The 15,876-nt window shown below is 37.6% G+C and overlaps 1 protein-coding gene across 1 annotated transcript; it reads left to right on the plus strand.

The window, feature by feature from the left end:
• Positions 1–64: 64 nt before the first annotated feature.
• LOC307130373 (zinc finger BED domain-containing protein 5-like) lies at positions 65–2,082 on the plus strand (the record flags this gene model as incomplete). The annotated part of the gene is made up of 2 exons (XM_079823336.1): positions 65–1,583; positions 1,751–2,082. 2 exons carry the CDS (start codon positions 65–67, stop codon positions 2,080–2,082), a joined length of 1,851 nt encoding a protein of 616 aa, XP_079679462.1.
• Between the last annotated feature and the right edge of the window lie 13,794 nt (positions 2,083–15,876).

The raw sequence follows: 15,876 nt of genomic DNA on the forward strand, positions 1-15,876 counted from the left end.
GCCTTGAAAAAAACAATAACAAAACTAAAATAACAGTCGCCTTGAAAAAAAACTATAACAAAACATGGATAAATTTGTGACACGGACCTCAAAAGTTGTCGAGCCAGCGCCAGCAGAGAGACACAAGCCAGACGGACCTAATCAACCAAAAAGCCAACCGAAAAGAAGATATGATGATGGGTATCTTGCTCTTGGATTCACGGCAGCGGTGGTGGGGGCAGAGGAGAGACCGATGTGTGTTCTGTGTCTTAAACCGCTAGCAGCAGATAGTATGAGACCCAACAAATTAAGACGACACCTAGAGACCACACACCCCAGTCACGTCAATAAGCCACTTGATTTCTTTCAAAGAAAACTTGAAGAATACCGTCAACAGGAGACTCGCATGGTAAAAGCTGCCTCAGTAAACAGTAAAGCACAGATGGCATCATATAGAGTGGCATACAGAATTGCACAATCCAAAAAACCACACACAATTGCAGAGCAGCTCATTCTCCCCGCTGCGCTAGACATGGTGTCAATTATGCTCGACGAGACAAGCGCAGCAAAATTAAAAGCTATTCCCCTGTCAAACGACACAGTTGCAAGACGTATATGCAACATTTCAAGTGATCTTGAGGAACAACTCGTAGAAAAATTAAAAGACAGTCGTTTTGCATTACAAGTGGACGAAGCTACTGACAGCAATAAAGACTGCTTGTTCATCTCGTACGTACGCTTTGTGAATGGCGAGTCACTGTGCGAGGATTTGCTGTTTTGCAAATACATAAAAAATAGAGCCACCGCTGATGAGCTGTTTAAGATCATGGACAGTTACCTCAAAGAACACGGCCTTAAATGGGAAAACTGTGTGGGCTTTTGCTCTGATGGCGCACAGACCATGGCAGGGTCAAGAAACGGGCTGCAGGCACTAATAAAGAGGGTTGCGCCAGATGCGCACTGGACGCACTGTGTCATTCACAGGGAAGCGCTCGCGTCAAGGCAGCTCAGCCCTGAATTAAATGAGGTTTTGACAGAAGTAGTGAGCGTGGTAAATTTTATCAAAACCCGACCCCTGAAAGCGCGACTGTTCTCCGCACTTTGTGAGGAAATGGGAGCTGATCACACATCTGTGCTGTTTCACAGTGAAGCAAGGTGGCTGTCCCGCGGCAAAGTGCTGTCGCGCGTCTTTGAGCTCAGGGCAGAGATTCGGATGTTCTTGGAGGAGGAGCGCATGTATGAGGCTGCAAGCAAGTTCAGTGATGAAGAATTTCTGTTTAAACTGGCCTACCTCAGCGATATGTTTGGCAAGCTGAATGAATTAAATCTTCAGCTTCAAGGCAAAGACAAGCATATACCTCACCTGGCAGATAAGATCAATGCATTCAGCCGAAAGCTAGAGGTATGGGGCAGGCGCCTCGATCAGCAAAACATAGATGTCTTTGAGAACCTGAGTGAAGTGGCTGAAAACACTGATTCTGGAGCCACCACTGTTATCCCTTGTATTAAGCAGCACATCTCTTCCCTCAAAGAATTGTTTCAAAAATACTTCCCGAACAACAGTGCTCAGTATGCCTGGGTTATGGATCCATTCAATGCAGCAGGTTGGTATTTTGACATTTTATTGAATATTATACTCATATATTATACATGCATTTTATTTATGGTATGCTACTTACTAACTGGAATAGACTGTTGTCAAACATATTTCTTTGTCTTTATTATGCAATGACAAATAAAGTAAGCCTATTTATTTATATTCTGTCTGCAGCACCTGCTGAATTTGGGTCTGCTGAGGAGGACCAGTTTATTGATCTGACATCTGACTCCACCCTGAGGCTCAGGTTTAAAGCTCAGAATCTTAGTGAATTCTGGTTTGGAGTGGAGAGGGAGTATCCACTCATCGGGCAGAGAGCTGTGTGCATTCTTCTTCCCTTTGCCACATCATATCTCTGTGAGATGGGGTTTTCAGCTGTTGCTTCACTGAAAACGAAGTTCAGATCTCAGCTGAACATTGAGCATGACTTGAGAGTGGCAGTATCAAGCCTGCAACCCCGCTTTGAGAAATTGTGCAATGCAAAACAGGCCCATTGCAGCCACTAATGCAGTGATAACCTGCCGAATGGATTTCTCTTCTTTTCTTTTCTTTTCTTTTTTTTTTACAGATTGCAAAGTGGCACTTTTATATCTTATCTATTTTTGAAATTAGTAAAAAATTTGACACAGCTGCACTTTTATTTTCTCTATTTTTTTTTAAATTTCATGCAAGTTATGACACAGCTGCACTTTTATTTTCTCCATTTTTTTTTAATTTCATGCAAGTTATGATGACACAGCTGCACTTTTATTTTCTTTATTTTTGAAAATTCTGTTATTTTATGTATATAGTTTGTATTTTAGATACAACTTGTTACTCTGATAATACTTGTTAGTTCAATAAATTGGAACATGTTAAGCTTGTTGCGCATTTCATTAGCATTGTGTTGGGGCTATGGGGGTAGGTGGGGCTTTAAAATTTCCCCTTGTCTAAAGTGGGGAATGACCAAAAAAGTTTGAGAACCACTGGGTTAGTTGATGAATTTATGTATAGCTGGTGTGGAGTTAACTATCTTCAAGTCATTGATTAGCATATTCTGTCATGATAATCTATAAATTCTCAACATGCGTGGTGTCTGGATTTATGTAAATTTCAGGGTTAGTGATGCCGTTTAGTTTAGTCCTTAAAAAGTGATTTCTTTAAAAGAATATATCTCCCTTTGCTTTGAACTTTGAGCGTCGTAACGTTGCGTTGTTTATGCTCAAACAGCAACATTACACACTAACTAAAGTTAAAAAAGTGAAATCATAATCAACCACCCTTTTAAATGTATTATCATTACGTATAGTGTTTTAGTTATATCTCTAGATATTCTCTGGAAGCTCATAAAAAATGTATAGACATGTTGTAAAAAGGGCTCATGTTCTTCTGCGGAACACAAAAGAAAATATTTTGAAGAATGTTTGAGCTGTTTCTGTCCATACACTGATAGTCAGGGTTTGGACCCCATTGGACCCCAGACTTTTTATTGTATGGACAAAAAAAAGAGAGAGAGAGAGAGAGAGAGAGAGAGAGAGAGAGAGAGAGAGAGAGAGAGAGAGAGAGAGAGAGAGAGAGAGAGAGAGAGAGAGAGAGATCATCTTTTTGTTCAGAAGAAAATGTCTTACGGGTTTGAAAATTAGATTTTTTTGAGTGTGGACCTTGCCCTTTAATGTTTTTCACCTGCTCATGAGTGCCACTCGAGGTGCTAGTTTTCTTTTATATAAAATGTAAAAAATGTGCTAACATTTTTAAGAAAATGAAAACCCAGTAATTTGGTGCTTCAAAAAAAAATAAAAAAAGCTCCACTCTTGATGTACTTCCGCATCCAAATGCCTCCTGGAAAATGAGTCCAATCTTTAGACTGGCTTAAAAGGTTTCTTGACGAAACCCTCTTCTATTTTCAATAGCTTTCTATGTGACTGGCATGATAAGCATTAAGTGAGTTGTACATCCAGTACTGAGCATTCTGAATCCAGTAAGACTACCAGAATTACATTTTTCCATGTGTGCAAGATTGCCATTCATTTTACACTCTTGTCCTCTTAGACATATTCACTTGTCAGGGTTTGCATATTTCCAGATGTTTCAGAACGGCGTAACAGATATTGCGTCATCAGGCAAGCGCCACCTTTTTGACAATATGCATAGGTCAAAGACCAATACGTGGTTTGGGAAGAAAAGCTGTTTAGATTCCTGTCCGTGATCATATGGGTTTCAAATACCCATTACGCCCATACTGATATATATCACTTTTTTATTTTTCCATTTACGAGGAGGTTTGCAACTGCAGAGCTAAGGCCCAAGAGCTGCTATTTCTAAAGTTCAGTGCGTACATGAGATTAAAATATGATACTATTAATACAGTTAGCATTTTCATATTCAGTTCAGAAATGGTCCTATCAGTCTCCATTAGGCTCAATTTCTATGAGCATGAAAAAGATTCAGACACTTTTTTCTAGCATAGCATAAGGATAGGGATTATTTAAATGAAAAACAGTAGCAAAGATCTCGAAATTTGATCAGATTTTTTATCATAGCATATTACCTCAGTTCTAATAAAATAATATAATATAATATAGCTAATAAAAATAAGAATAAATAATAAAGTCTTACAAGGCCCCAGGCGGTCCTGGAGTTACATTCTATCATTTAAATGGTTCCTTCCAAGTATTAAACCCAGTTCTTCTGAATTTTAACTGCATTTGGGCTTCATTCCAAAACCTAGCGAGCTGCCAGGCTGTCTGCTGCCTACATGGGCATCTGCATTCTAACTGAGCAACTCTCTTATCGCCCACACATCACACAAATAGTGCTCTTCAAATCAACCGCAAGAGACTCGAATCACAGCAGAGTTGCTCAGCTAAAAATATTTTAAGTGTAAATCACTAGGTTTTGGAACAAAGCCTTATTCAGATTCAGACATCACTGACGTTGTTCCACTCTTATTTTTCTATGGAAATTTGATTGGGCTTGTTTATTATGTCAATAGCGAGCCACAAAATGTTTTCAGGATTATCTTTCAGGGATTTCCTCAGGCTCTGTTCCAAATCCTATTTTACTGCCTACTTAGGAACGTGCGCACTCACCACTAGGGTGTTTCAAAAGGTACCAAATGTACAAAAGACATTCATTATGTCAGTGAAAAAAAAATCATCCAAGGATTGGGGTTATAGCCTATAGCTATAGCCTACCCAATGTTTATATATGTAATCTAATTGAATGCTTTTTAGAGTTCATGTTGTTAGCTTAGCAACATGCTAACGGCAAGCTCTATAGAATGCTGCAGGGATGATGTATTTTTGTTGACCAAAACCCAGAAACTAGTTAGCAATTCAGTACTTCCGGTTCCATCTTCATGAAGTCAGTGGGTTTTATGACTAAAATACACCAGTAATACCCCACTTGTGATTTTTAAAGCTTTTATGCATCTTGAAAAAGGCAGTTGCTAACACGTTGCTAAATGGGACTAGGCCTACAGTGGTTGTCGGGGACATTAAACACCAACACACCAAACAGGTAAACTTATCTACTCTCTTATAGTCTACAGCTTCGTTGTGATATAAACTATTATACCTCAGACATTCAGGGAAAATGTGTTTGAAAGCTTAGTGGTGGTGATGTCCAGCAGTCGTGGTGTAGTTCATTTATAGCTTAAGGTTAGCTTTTTATTTCTGCTGATTGTATTTAGGCTCCAAAATTCATAAGAGAGCTTATTTTTTTTTACGATAATTCAAAAGCTTATGGAAAAATCCTTTTGGGTTTTTGTCGAGGGAACCGGGGTGATCATGCTAACTTCCGGGTTGGCCTACAAAAATCTGTGCAAATAGTCCAAATCAATCTATGCCACTGGGTTTAAGCAAATAAGAAAACATACGAATGACACTGAATTAATTCATATACAAATTAGCGACCAATTCGCCAAAAGGTAAAATAGTTACATTTGCGACGAGATTGTGTTGAACGCTCAGGTTTCGGGAAGGAAAAATCTCATACATTTTTTCCATAGGGGAATTGATTTTTAACAATAACAAATAAATCTAAACCGACCTGCTGTGAAGGTTGTTAATGGATGGTATATACTTTTGTTGAAGCCATCATCCCGCATTCTTGAAATGTATTCTTATTCGTTAAACTGTTTAACAGCATAATTCCTGATAAACTATAATTCCTAATAATTAAAACTATATCTTCAATTCATATAGCTATTATCCATGATTCTGCATAGTATGGAAGCTTATTTCTGCCACAGAATAAAATATGTAATTGCGACTTTTTATCTAACAATTCTGACTTTTTTCTTGCAATTGCTAGATTACATCTTGTCCTCAGCATTGTGTGATATAAACTCAAATGCCAGTAATAAAGTCAGAATTGTGAAATATAAACTGGCAATTCTGAGAAAAACAGTCCGATTTGTGAGTTTGTATATCTCGCAATTTGGATTTTATAACAGGCAATTGCGACTTTATATCATGCAATTCTGACTTTAGAACTCGCAATTGAGTTTATATCACACAATTCTGAGAAAATAAATTATATATATTATATAATAAATTAGTTATCAGCAAGTTATAAAGACCTATTCTGATGAAAAATGACTGACTTTAAACTCACAATTCTGAGAAAAATCTGTCATTTTTCATCAGAATAGGACTTTATAACTTGCTGATAACTAATTTATAACTAATTCTGACCTTTCAGCTTAAAAAGTCACAATTAACTCTTAAATAGCTTTATTCTGTGGTGGAAACAAGTTTCCGGAGCATGGAAATCTTCACCAATCAGATAATCGAAGCAAGCAAATCACACCAAATTATCTTTTTAGCTCCGCCCACTCCCATGAAGTACAGCAAATTATGTAATCCAGTCGGTCTCCTTGCACTCCTCAAACCTTTGAAATTAACCACTTAAATCTGTATGTATATGCATATTTTGCAATAAAAATAAAATATCCTGTTTCTATAATCAACATCTTAAAAATCAGTAGTTTTATATTTCCATCGTTTTTATATGCCATTCACAATGCTTCTTTTCCTCATTAACACCGTAATAGCTTTGTCCAGTTTTCAAATACTTTTTTGATTCAAATCAAACATTTTAATGTAATTCACCTTGTAGCTGGTTGGTTTGGTTTATGGCTCTTTTTGTAATTGCTATGGGAAACAAAAAGTGGACAGGCACTGAAATCTGTTGTAAGTCTTCTTCTTGTGCTACGTGTAAGGTGGGCTATTTGTATGAGCCTATATAGAGCGTTCCAAATCAGTCACTTATGTTCCAGTTCAGTTTGGATGCTACTTTAGAAAGCTCACTAGGTTTTGGGACAGAGATTGATTCACTACACAGACCTCACTCAAATTATAATTTAATTACTGTAATACCAGTACTACATATTTGTGTCTATTACTAAATACAATTCTAAATATAAAATTGGGCCAGGATACATTTTTGTCAACAGCTCTACCTTTAGTTAATATATTTCACAAGTGAATTCAGGGTACTCTTCAAATTAAGCTCTGGTGAAGGCCAAAGCTCTGTAATTTATATTTGGGCTAATTAGTGAGGTGTGGGTCTTGTCTTATAAATAGAGGCAATTACTCATGAATATGTGTGGGGCTGTCCACTGAGGGTGAGCACTTGGTATACATGATGTTGCTTACTGCTTGCTTGCGTGTGTGTGTGTGTGTGTGTGTGTGTGTGTGTGTGTGTGTGTGTGTGTGTGTGTGTGTGTGTGTGTGTGTGTGTGTGTGTGTGTGGTGTACAGTGGCCTCAAAAAGCATTTGGACACTACATACACTTAAAAATGTATGAATATCACTGCATTAGATAACACAATATCAGAGTTGTCTGTATGGATGCTTGTTTTCGCAATTCACAACTTTTTTCTCGCAGTTGTCTATCGGTGTGTTTACATGCACCCTCATTATGCATTATAATGGGATTTTGGCAGTATTAAAACTTACCTCATGTAAACGCAAAAATAAAAATTCCGTCATTAATTACTCACCCTGATGATGTTCCAAACCCTTAAGACCCGTTCATTTTCGTAACACAAATTGAGATATTTTTGATGAAATCCGAGAGGTTTCTCAACCACCCATAGGCAGCAACGTCATTGCAACTTGCAAGGTCCAGAAAGTACGGTGGCCCAGTAGCGCACAACACAACGAAATTTAAAAAGCATACATAAGTTCACAACACAACAAAATAAAGCCACAACACAACGGAATCAAGCCACAACACAACGGAACAAGCCACGACACAACAAAATCAAGCCACTACACAACGGAAACAAGCCACAACACAACAAAATCAAGCCACAAAACAACTAAATAAAGCCACAACACAACGTAAACAAGCCACAACACAACAAAATCAAGCCACAACACAACGGAAACAAGCCACAACACAACAAAATCAAGCCACAAAACAATGAAATCAAGCCATAACACAACAGAAACAAGCCACAACACAACGGAAAAGCCACAACACAATGGAATCAAGCCACAACACAATGAAATAAAGCCACAACACAACGGAATCAAGCCACAACACAACGGGAACAAGCCACAAAACAATGAAATTAAGCCACAACACAAAAAAATCAAGCCACAACACAACGGAAACAAGCCACAACACAACAAAATCAAGTCACAACACAACGGAAAAGCCACAACACAATGGAATCAAGCCACAACACAACAGAATCAAGCCACAACACAACAAAATCAAGCCACAACACAACGGAAACAAGCCACAACACAACAGAATCAAGCCACAACACAGCGGAATCAAGCCACAACACAACGAAAAGGCCAAAACACAACAGAAATGCTCCCGACCACTAGGGGGCTCTCGGAGTGCGGTAAAGTTAGTTTCCCTTGCCATTGTTCTATATATTCTCCAGTCTTACAAATATTAAACACTGTTTTAAGTGTGCAATTGTATATCGAGATGAAATATCAATTCAATATCACATACGTGCATTATAGCTGCATATTTATACTCAAAAATGCTTTGACAGGCTACCACGGTGGATGACGCCTAAGGGAACGTCTGCCAATTCCACCAAGTGGTTGAAACGTATAATTTGTATGAAAGTGACGAGAATACTATTTGTGCACAAAAAAACGAACAAAAATAACGACTTTATTAAACAATCTATTCTCTTCAACATTATTCTACGTTCTTCACTAAGTAAACACAGTGCAGCGCTTCGGTTCTATGTCACAACTGACCAATACAGAGATGGCGTTCTGACGTACAACCCGGAAGTGATGCTCCATGAATAGCGTAGGAGAATGATGTTGAAGAGAATAGATTGTTGAATAAAGTCGTAATTTTTTTTTGTTTTTTGCGCAGAAAAAATATTATCGACGCTTCATAACATTAAGTTTGAACCACTGTAGTCACATGGACTATTTTAACGATGTCTTTGCTATCTTTCTGGACCTTTAAAGTTTAAAGAAATGTAGTTGCTGCCAATGGAGGGGTCAGAAACCTTGTGGATTTCATCAAAAAATATCTTAATTTGTGTTCTGAAGATGAACGAAGGTCTTGCGGGTTTGGAATGTCATGAGGGTGAGTAATTAATGACATAATTTTCCTTTTTGGGTGAACTAACTCTTTAAGCTCATAATCGTAGTAACCATATTCGCAAACTGGCGATTTGAATCGCAATAAACAGGCATGTAAACACCTTAATCTCATTATTACCACTCTGACCAAAGTGCGCATGTGCTCGGTTCTACACGGATGCCGTGCGTTGTTCACACAACTTGATGAATGAACTCAGTGACATTATTCTGAAATTTTCTCTTCTCCAAATAGCTAAACACTGTCAACAAAACTCACTGCGCCATGCTCTGTTTCTTCATCCAGAGTCCAGACAATGCGAAGAATGCGATGGCAGCGTAGGCACACCCGGCAATGCGATGATAATCACGGTGCTGAACAATATCCAGTACGTCCATAGATTAAAACAATGGTCGGTAACATGCATACTGTATGCCTAGTGTGGTATAACCATACTTTTTAGTGAATAATCAGAATAATGAAAACTGCATGTAAACTGGAGTGAAGAGTTCTGCTCATGTCATGTAAACATCTTGATTAAGACCTTACTCTGATTATTAGAAATAATCTCATTATTGGTGCACATGTAAACCCCTCGATTCAAACTTTATAACTCACAATTGCGAGCTTATATCTCACAGTTCTGAGAAAAAAGTCAGAAATGTGAGATAAAAAGTCACAATTACCTTTTTTTTTTATTCCATGCCAGAAACATTCCATACATCTCAGCTCCTCCTAAAATCTGCAATATTTTCCCCTCATCAACAAAGTTTTATCCTTAGAGAAATCACTAGTGCTTTATGAATAGTGCTTGCATCATTTCTAATATTCAAATTGCTTTGCTGTTATTGTTGTGACCTTGTTATCTCAGTGGCTTTGTTTCTAAAGACAACGTCTTTTTCCTTCACCTTAAGACCTTGTTCAAGCTTCCCTCTGCCAAAAGCTCACAGAGCGTTATGTACGGCATATTTTTCCTAGTCTAACACAAGGGCATATGGCCTGCTTTATGAGCATGATGGTGCTGTAAATAAGAGCAATGCCACAGTGCTGTAATGCTTTAAGCAAACGGACAGCAGCAACGATCTGTTCTGTACTATCTGTGAAGGGCTGGCAGCAGCAGAGGCATATGTTATCTTCAACTCCTCTGATATGTTAAGAACAACTTTCCCTTTTCAGAATAGGTTTTCCTAATCAAAATACAAATTTTAGCTTACCTCTCTGTTGGATGAATACAAGATCACAGTGATTGTTAATGACCTGACCTTGTCATAAAAGTAGAGCTCACCCAAATAATATTTTTAAAAAACTGTCATTAGTTAAAGGGTTAGTTTACCCTAAAATAAACACTAAGCTGTACACAATACTCCCTTCTTTCCTTTTCAGGCCACAAAAGGAGAATTAAAAAAAAAAAATCCTGATAATTTTCATCCATATAATGGCAGTGAATAGCAACCAAGGTTTTTTTTTTTTTTTTTTTTAGACACAAAAGAATCAGTGAATGGTCTGATGCTATACACTCTAAAAAAAAAGTCTCGTAATCATAAGGGAACCTTTTTTAGTGCTATATAGCACCAATTTTGGTGCTTCAGTGGTTCTTCAGAGGTGCTATATAGCACCTTAGTCAAAGAACCGGTGAAGAACCTCTGAAGAACCGCTGAAGAACCTCTGAAGAACCTCTGAAGAACCACTGAAGAACCACTGAAGCACCAAAAATGGTGCTATATAGTACTAAAAAAGGTTCCCCTATGATTACGAGCCAAGAACTATTTTTGGTGCCATATAGAACCTTTTTTTTTTTAGAGTGTACGTGTCGTATATTATATCGTATATCGTATCGTATACTATTCACATACTATGCCTTGGTTACTCAGAAAACCCAAGTTAAAGGGGTGATGAACTGAGAAATCAACTTTCCCTTGAGCCTTTGATATATAAAAGTCCATCGTGATATAAGAATATCCTGTAAGTTTCAGAGCTGAAAACATCCTTGTTAGTCAAAGAAAAGCTTTTATTGACACCAGGCCCAGAAAACGAGAGCTCTCAGAATATGTCGACCACTGACGTAATAGGATGCAGAAACGCCGCCTCTACAGATAAATATGTACGCCTGCTTCTGTAGCCCCGCCCACTGACTCGTGGAGCTAAACGAATCGCGCTACCAAGCTATAAACATGGCGAAGAGAGTAATACATTGCACTGTGCCTGGTTGTGGAAGAACACAGTCCCTGCATAAGCTTCCTTCGGATTATAATATTAGGAATGAGTGGTTAAACTTTATTTTTAATGAAGTTCCAGCTCACCTGGGGAAGACATTGCACATATGTTCATTTCACCGGAATCGTTTGTAAATAAGAGACTGGATTTGCAGACAGGATGATTTTACATGAATGCATGAAGCTAATCACTAATGTGAGTAAAAATGTTTTACGGTATATGTGATAGTATTGCATTGTTACCGATCAAATACAATGTTACATTGTGTACATGCCTAACTAAACATAACTTACCACTGTCATTGGGCAGCCAGACGGGATACCAATACATATCATCATAAATGGTGAAATAACATTCTTTTCTTGATGTGCGTTCACTCTCTTGACTTGATGTTTGAAGGAAAAATACAATTGCGGAAGTTTTGATCATGCTGTCTGCAACGTTAGCGCGCGCGTATATACACCGATGGGGCGGGCCAAGTAATAAAATAACATTAATATTAATTGCGGGTGAATGAGAGATAAATCATTGTGTTTGTTCCGGTGTTCCGGTTGCCGTTTGTCACACACTTTCAAACAATGCCTCACGCATACTCATGTGGGAGCCGAAGCTCATTAAATATGCAAAGCTTATCCAATCCTAGCCATGGGCATTTACTTCCAAGTCTTCAGTGCGGCATGCCCTTCAAAACTGACCGTGCCTTGAGAGAGCCTCAAAACTTTTACTTATTCATTATGTTTTTGAATGTAAAAACCACGCAAACGTCACAAGTAGTTATCTTTCTCTAGTTGTATTCACCTATTTCCCAAAGTCATCTTGAATATTGAATTGTCAATACAACTGAAATATTTGAGAGAACATCACATAAAGTGAAAACATCATTTTCATAACATATTTTAGTTTGATCAGGTTTCCCTTTGGTTGGGCACTTGGAACTTCATTAATATTATTGTAAGTCTCTTTCTACTGTATTTATGCAGCGATGCAACAAGCAATCACATTTATTTGGTTTCAATGGAAGGGAAGTAATAGGTTGCTTTTAAAAGGTGACCTAACTTCTATCTAAACCTCAGCTAACATCAATTAGTTTATTTTTCATGTCGAATAATGACCTTTGGCCATTACTGCTAACACTTGTGTCATAAACATCTTGTGAAACTTTTAATTGGGTTGATATAATCCCTCTATATTTGTGACAATATCTTGCAGTTGATCATGCTTGAGTCACACACAGACTTCAACATTCAACATGCAAAACACAATGGTAGCTATACTAAGTGTAAATCTAAAGTAAATGATAAATTACTCTCTACAGTTCTTTTTTTAGTTACTAGAACTATTGTGTAAGTGAACTATACTAAGCATTTGTCAGTACAATATACTATTCCTATTTCACTTTATTAAACCTAATTTTCTACTTTTAAGGCAAATCGGTGTGCAAGATTTTTTAAGTAAGTAATTAGATAGGCCTATTACAATGCAGAAGACCAACGGCCAAGGTCAGATTTACATAACATTATTACCACTGACAGGTGAATAACACTGATTATCTCTTTGTCACAGCACCTGTTAGTGGGATATATTAGGCAGCAAGTGAACATTTTGTCCTCAAAGTTGATGTGTTAGAAGCAGGAAAAATGGGCAAGCGTAAGGATTTGAGCGAGTTTGACAAAGGCCAAATTGTGATGGCTAGACGACTGGGTCAGGGCATCTCCAAAACTGCAGCTCTTGTGGGGTGTTCCCGGTTTGTAGTGGTCAGTATCTATCAAAAGTGGTCCAAGGATTGAACAGAGTTCAAGTCTGGAGAAGTACATGGATACTTTTTGGGGATTACCAGGCATTGTATTTCATGTCACTTTTTTCTTAGTCTTGTTTTCTCACAACTTGTGTTTTGTGTGTTTAAGATTTGAAATGAACTACTAATCCTGGACAAAAATGTAGTTATCTGTGAAATTTTATTTCTAAATAATGCAATGCAAAATTAATTTAATGTGACATTTGTTCATGCTAGAAAAACGTTCACAAAATGATACAGTTTGAACCCCACCATATCATTTTAGTTAGAACATAAATCAGTGTCACATTCAAATAATTTTCCATTTCAGTCCACTTCAGGAAATTCTGCTGTTTTGCATTTATTTAATCCAATGTTTTCATTATTTTCAGCATAATAATAAATTTATTATTGTGTTCTCCAGGATCATTTGAATAAGTTTGTGTTTCGGTGGAACCAAAAACATCTCTGACCTTTGTTAAAAACATCTATATCAATAATTTACTTACATTTCATAAGCGACCTAGAAATCTGAAATTCTCATTCAAGTTACACAATAATGTTTAGTTATTATAGTTATTTAGTTAAGTTTAGGGTCCAATTCTCACTAATAACTAGTTGCTTATTAGCATGCATATTACTAGGATATTGGCTGTTTATATTCATGCATTATTCTGCATGACCATATTCTACTTCCCTTGATGCTCCCCAATACATAAACACTGCAAAAACTACCTTGCAAACTATTAATAAGCAGTAAATTAGGAGTTTATCGAGGAAAAGTCAAAGTTAATAGTTTGTTAATAGTGAGAATTGGACCCTAATCTAAAGTATGACCGTTTCTTTGTTTATTTTTTGTGTACTATAACTTTGAACCCCATAGACTTTAAAACCTCTCTGTATACTGTTGCGAAAGTATTTTGTCTCTGTCTTATAGAAGCAGTGCTTTCACACAGATGAAAAATTGCTTTAATGAAGGTACAGTTGCCTTACATTTGACCTCTGTTTGTGAGTTATTAAAATAATCACCACAGTATGATATAAAAAACTTTTTGTTTGAAGGTCATTATAATGGATGTAACCTGCAGGAAAGCTGTGAAAATGAGAACTGAAAAGCATTTGAAAGAAAGTACGGACCGAAACTTCTGCAGAAATAGATCTCAAAGGAGACTTGTGAAAGGTCAAGGGTCACTCTAAGACCCCCAGAGAATGGAGTAGGTGCACCAGTCAAGCATATCAAGAGCTCTGCATAACACTGACCTGTTTGGGAGGGCGGCACAAAAGAAGCCAGTTCTCAAAGAGATCTATGTGAAAGCATAAGTAGATTTTGCATAATAATGACCAAGTTATGTGGGAAGGTGTTTTATCGTCAGATGAGAGATTTTAGGCAAGATTCAGTTATATGCATCATGGCACAAACCCTGTCCACACTCTGAATACTAAACGTTCGCCCCATGATATTTTGAATAACAAGCTCAGTATTTGAATTTTACAACTCTTTCATGTAAAAGATGTTTCAAATGCTGTGGGTTAAAACGCATTAAAAAGTATGCTCGATCCAGCTATTTCTGATGATGAAAGGCTGACAGGAAAAAGAGCAAGACGCAGCAGAGAGAAAGCAGTGTAATCGGCAAATTGAAGTCCCACTTTCCCTTATCAGCTTCTCGCAAACAAAGGGACAAATTGATATGTGGGAGTTAAGGTGCTGCTGTAAAGATATTGGGCCGCTCCTGAAGGATTTGTCTAGTTAAGCTCATGAAACATTAAGCAGTGACAATTCCATAAGATCAATAGGACTAGCGCACGCTGTTTTCTGCTGCCTTTGTTATTCTTTCCTTCCGACTCTGTGTCCAAAGAGAACTTCCTTCAGAGAGAACTTCCTTCAGAACCAAGTCAGATCTCAGTTCATTTGCATTAAAGTGCATCTGAGATAGGCTATCATCTTTTTTGATTATATGTATACACACACACACACACACACACACACACACACACACACACACACACACACACACACACACACACACACACACACACACACACACACACCTGTATATTGATGGATTGAAGTCACAATAAAGAGGTAGCAGATATCAAGCAGACGGTCTCATAAAACTTTAAAGGGGTGGTAAAACACATTCTTTCGAAGGCTTGATTGTGTTTGTGGGGTGCACTGTAACATATATTTATGCTTCGTTTTTTTTAAAAATCATTATTTTTCCCGGCGCTACGTCATATTCTCGCGCATGCGTCGTGGAGGCACACGCGGAAGGCAATAACAAGCTGGATAAAGGTGTTATTTTGATTTTTTTTGCGCACAAAAACTATTGTCGTCGCATCGTAAGATTATTGTAGAGTCACTGTGGTGAGATGGACTTTGTAACAACATTTTAAGTGCCTTTTATCGGTCTTGGGAGTATAAGTGTACTGAATGCCAATGGAGGCCTATCTGAAGCCTTTCTCAGCCATCAGCTTTCAACAAAAATATCTTCATTTGTGTTCCGAATATGAACGGAGGTCTTACGGGTCTCGAACGACATAAGGGTGAGTAATTAATGACAGAATTTTCATTTTTGGGTGAACTAACCCTTTAAGTATGAATGAGCATTTAACAAACTGGTTTGCAGAGCCAAACAGCGTTGTCAATTGTTTACTTCCTTGCAACAACGTACAATTAACAATACGAACTATTACAGGAAAACACATCGACGAAAAATAAATCATACTTACAGGTTGTGGCCCGTAAACAGCTTATGTT

The sequence above is a fragment of the Gobio gobio genome (genome assembly GCF_949357685.1).
Source record: "Gobio gobio genome assembly, chromosome: 8".
NCBI classification, from domain to species: Eukaryota; Metazoa; Chordata; class Actinopteri; order Cypriniformes; family Gobionidae; genus Gobio; species Gobio gobio.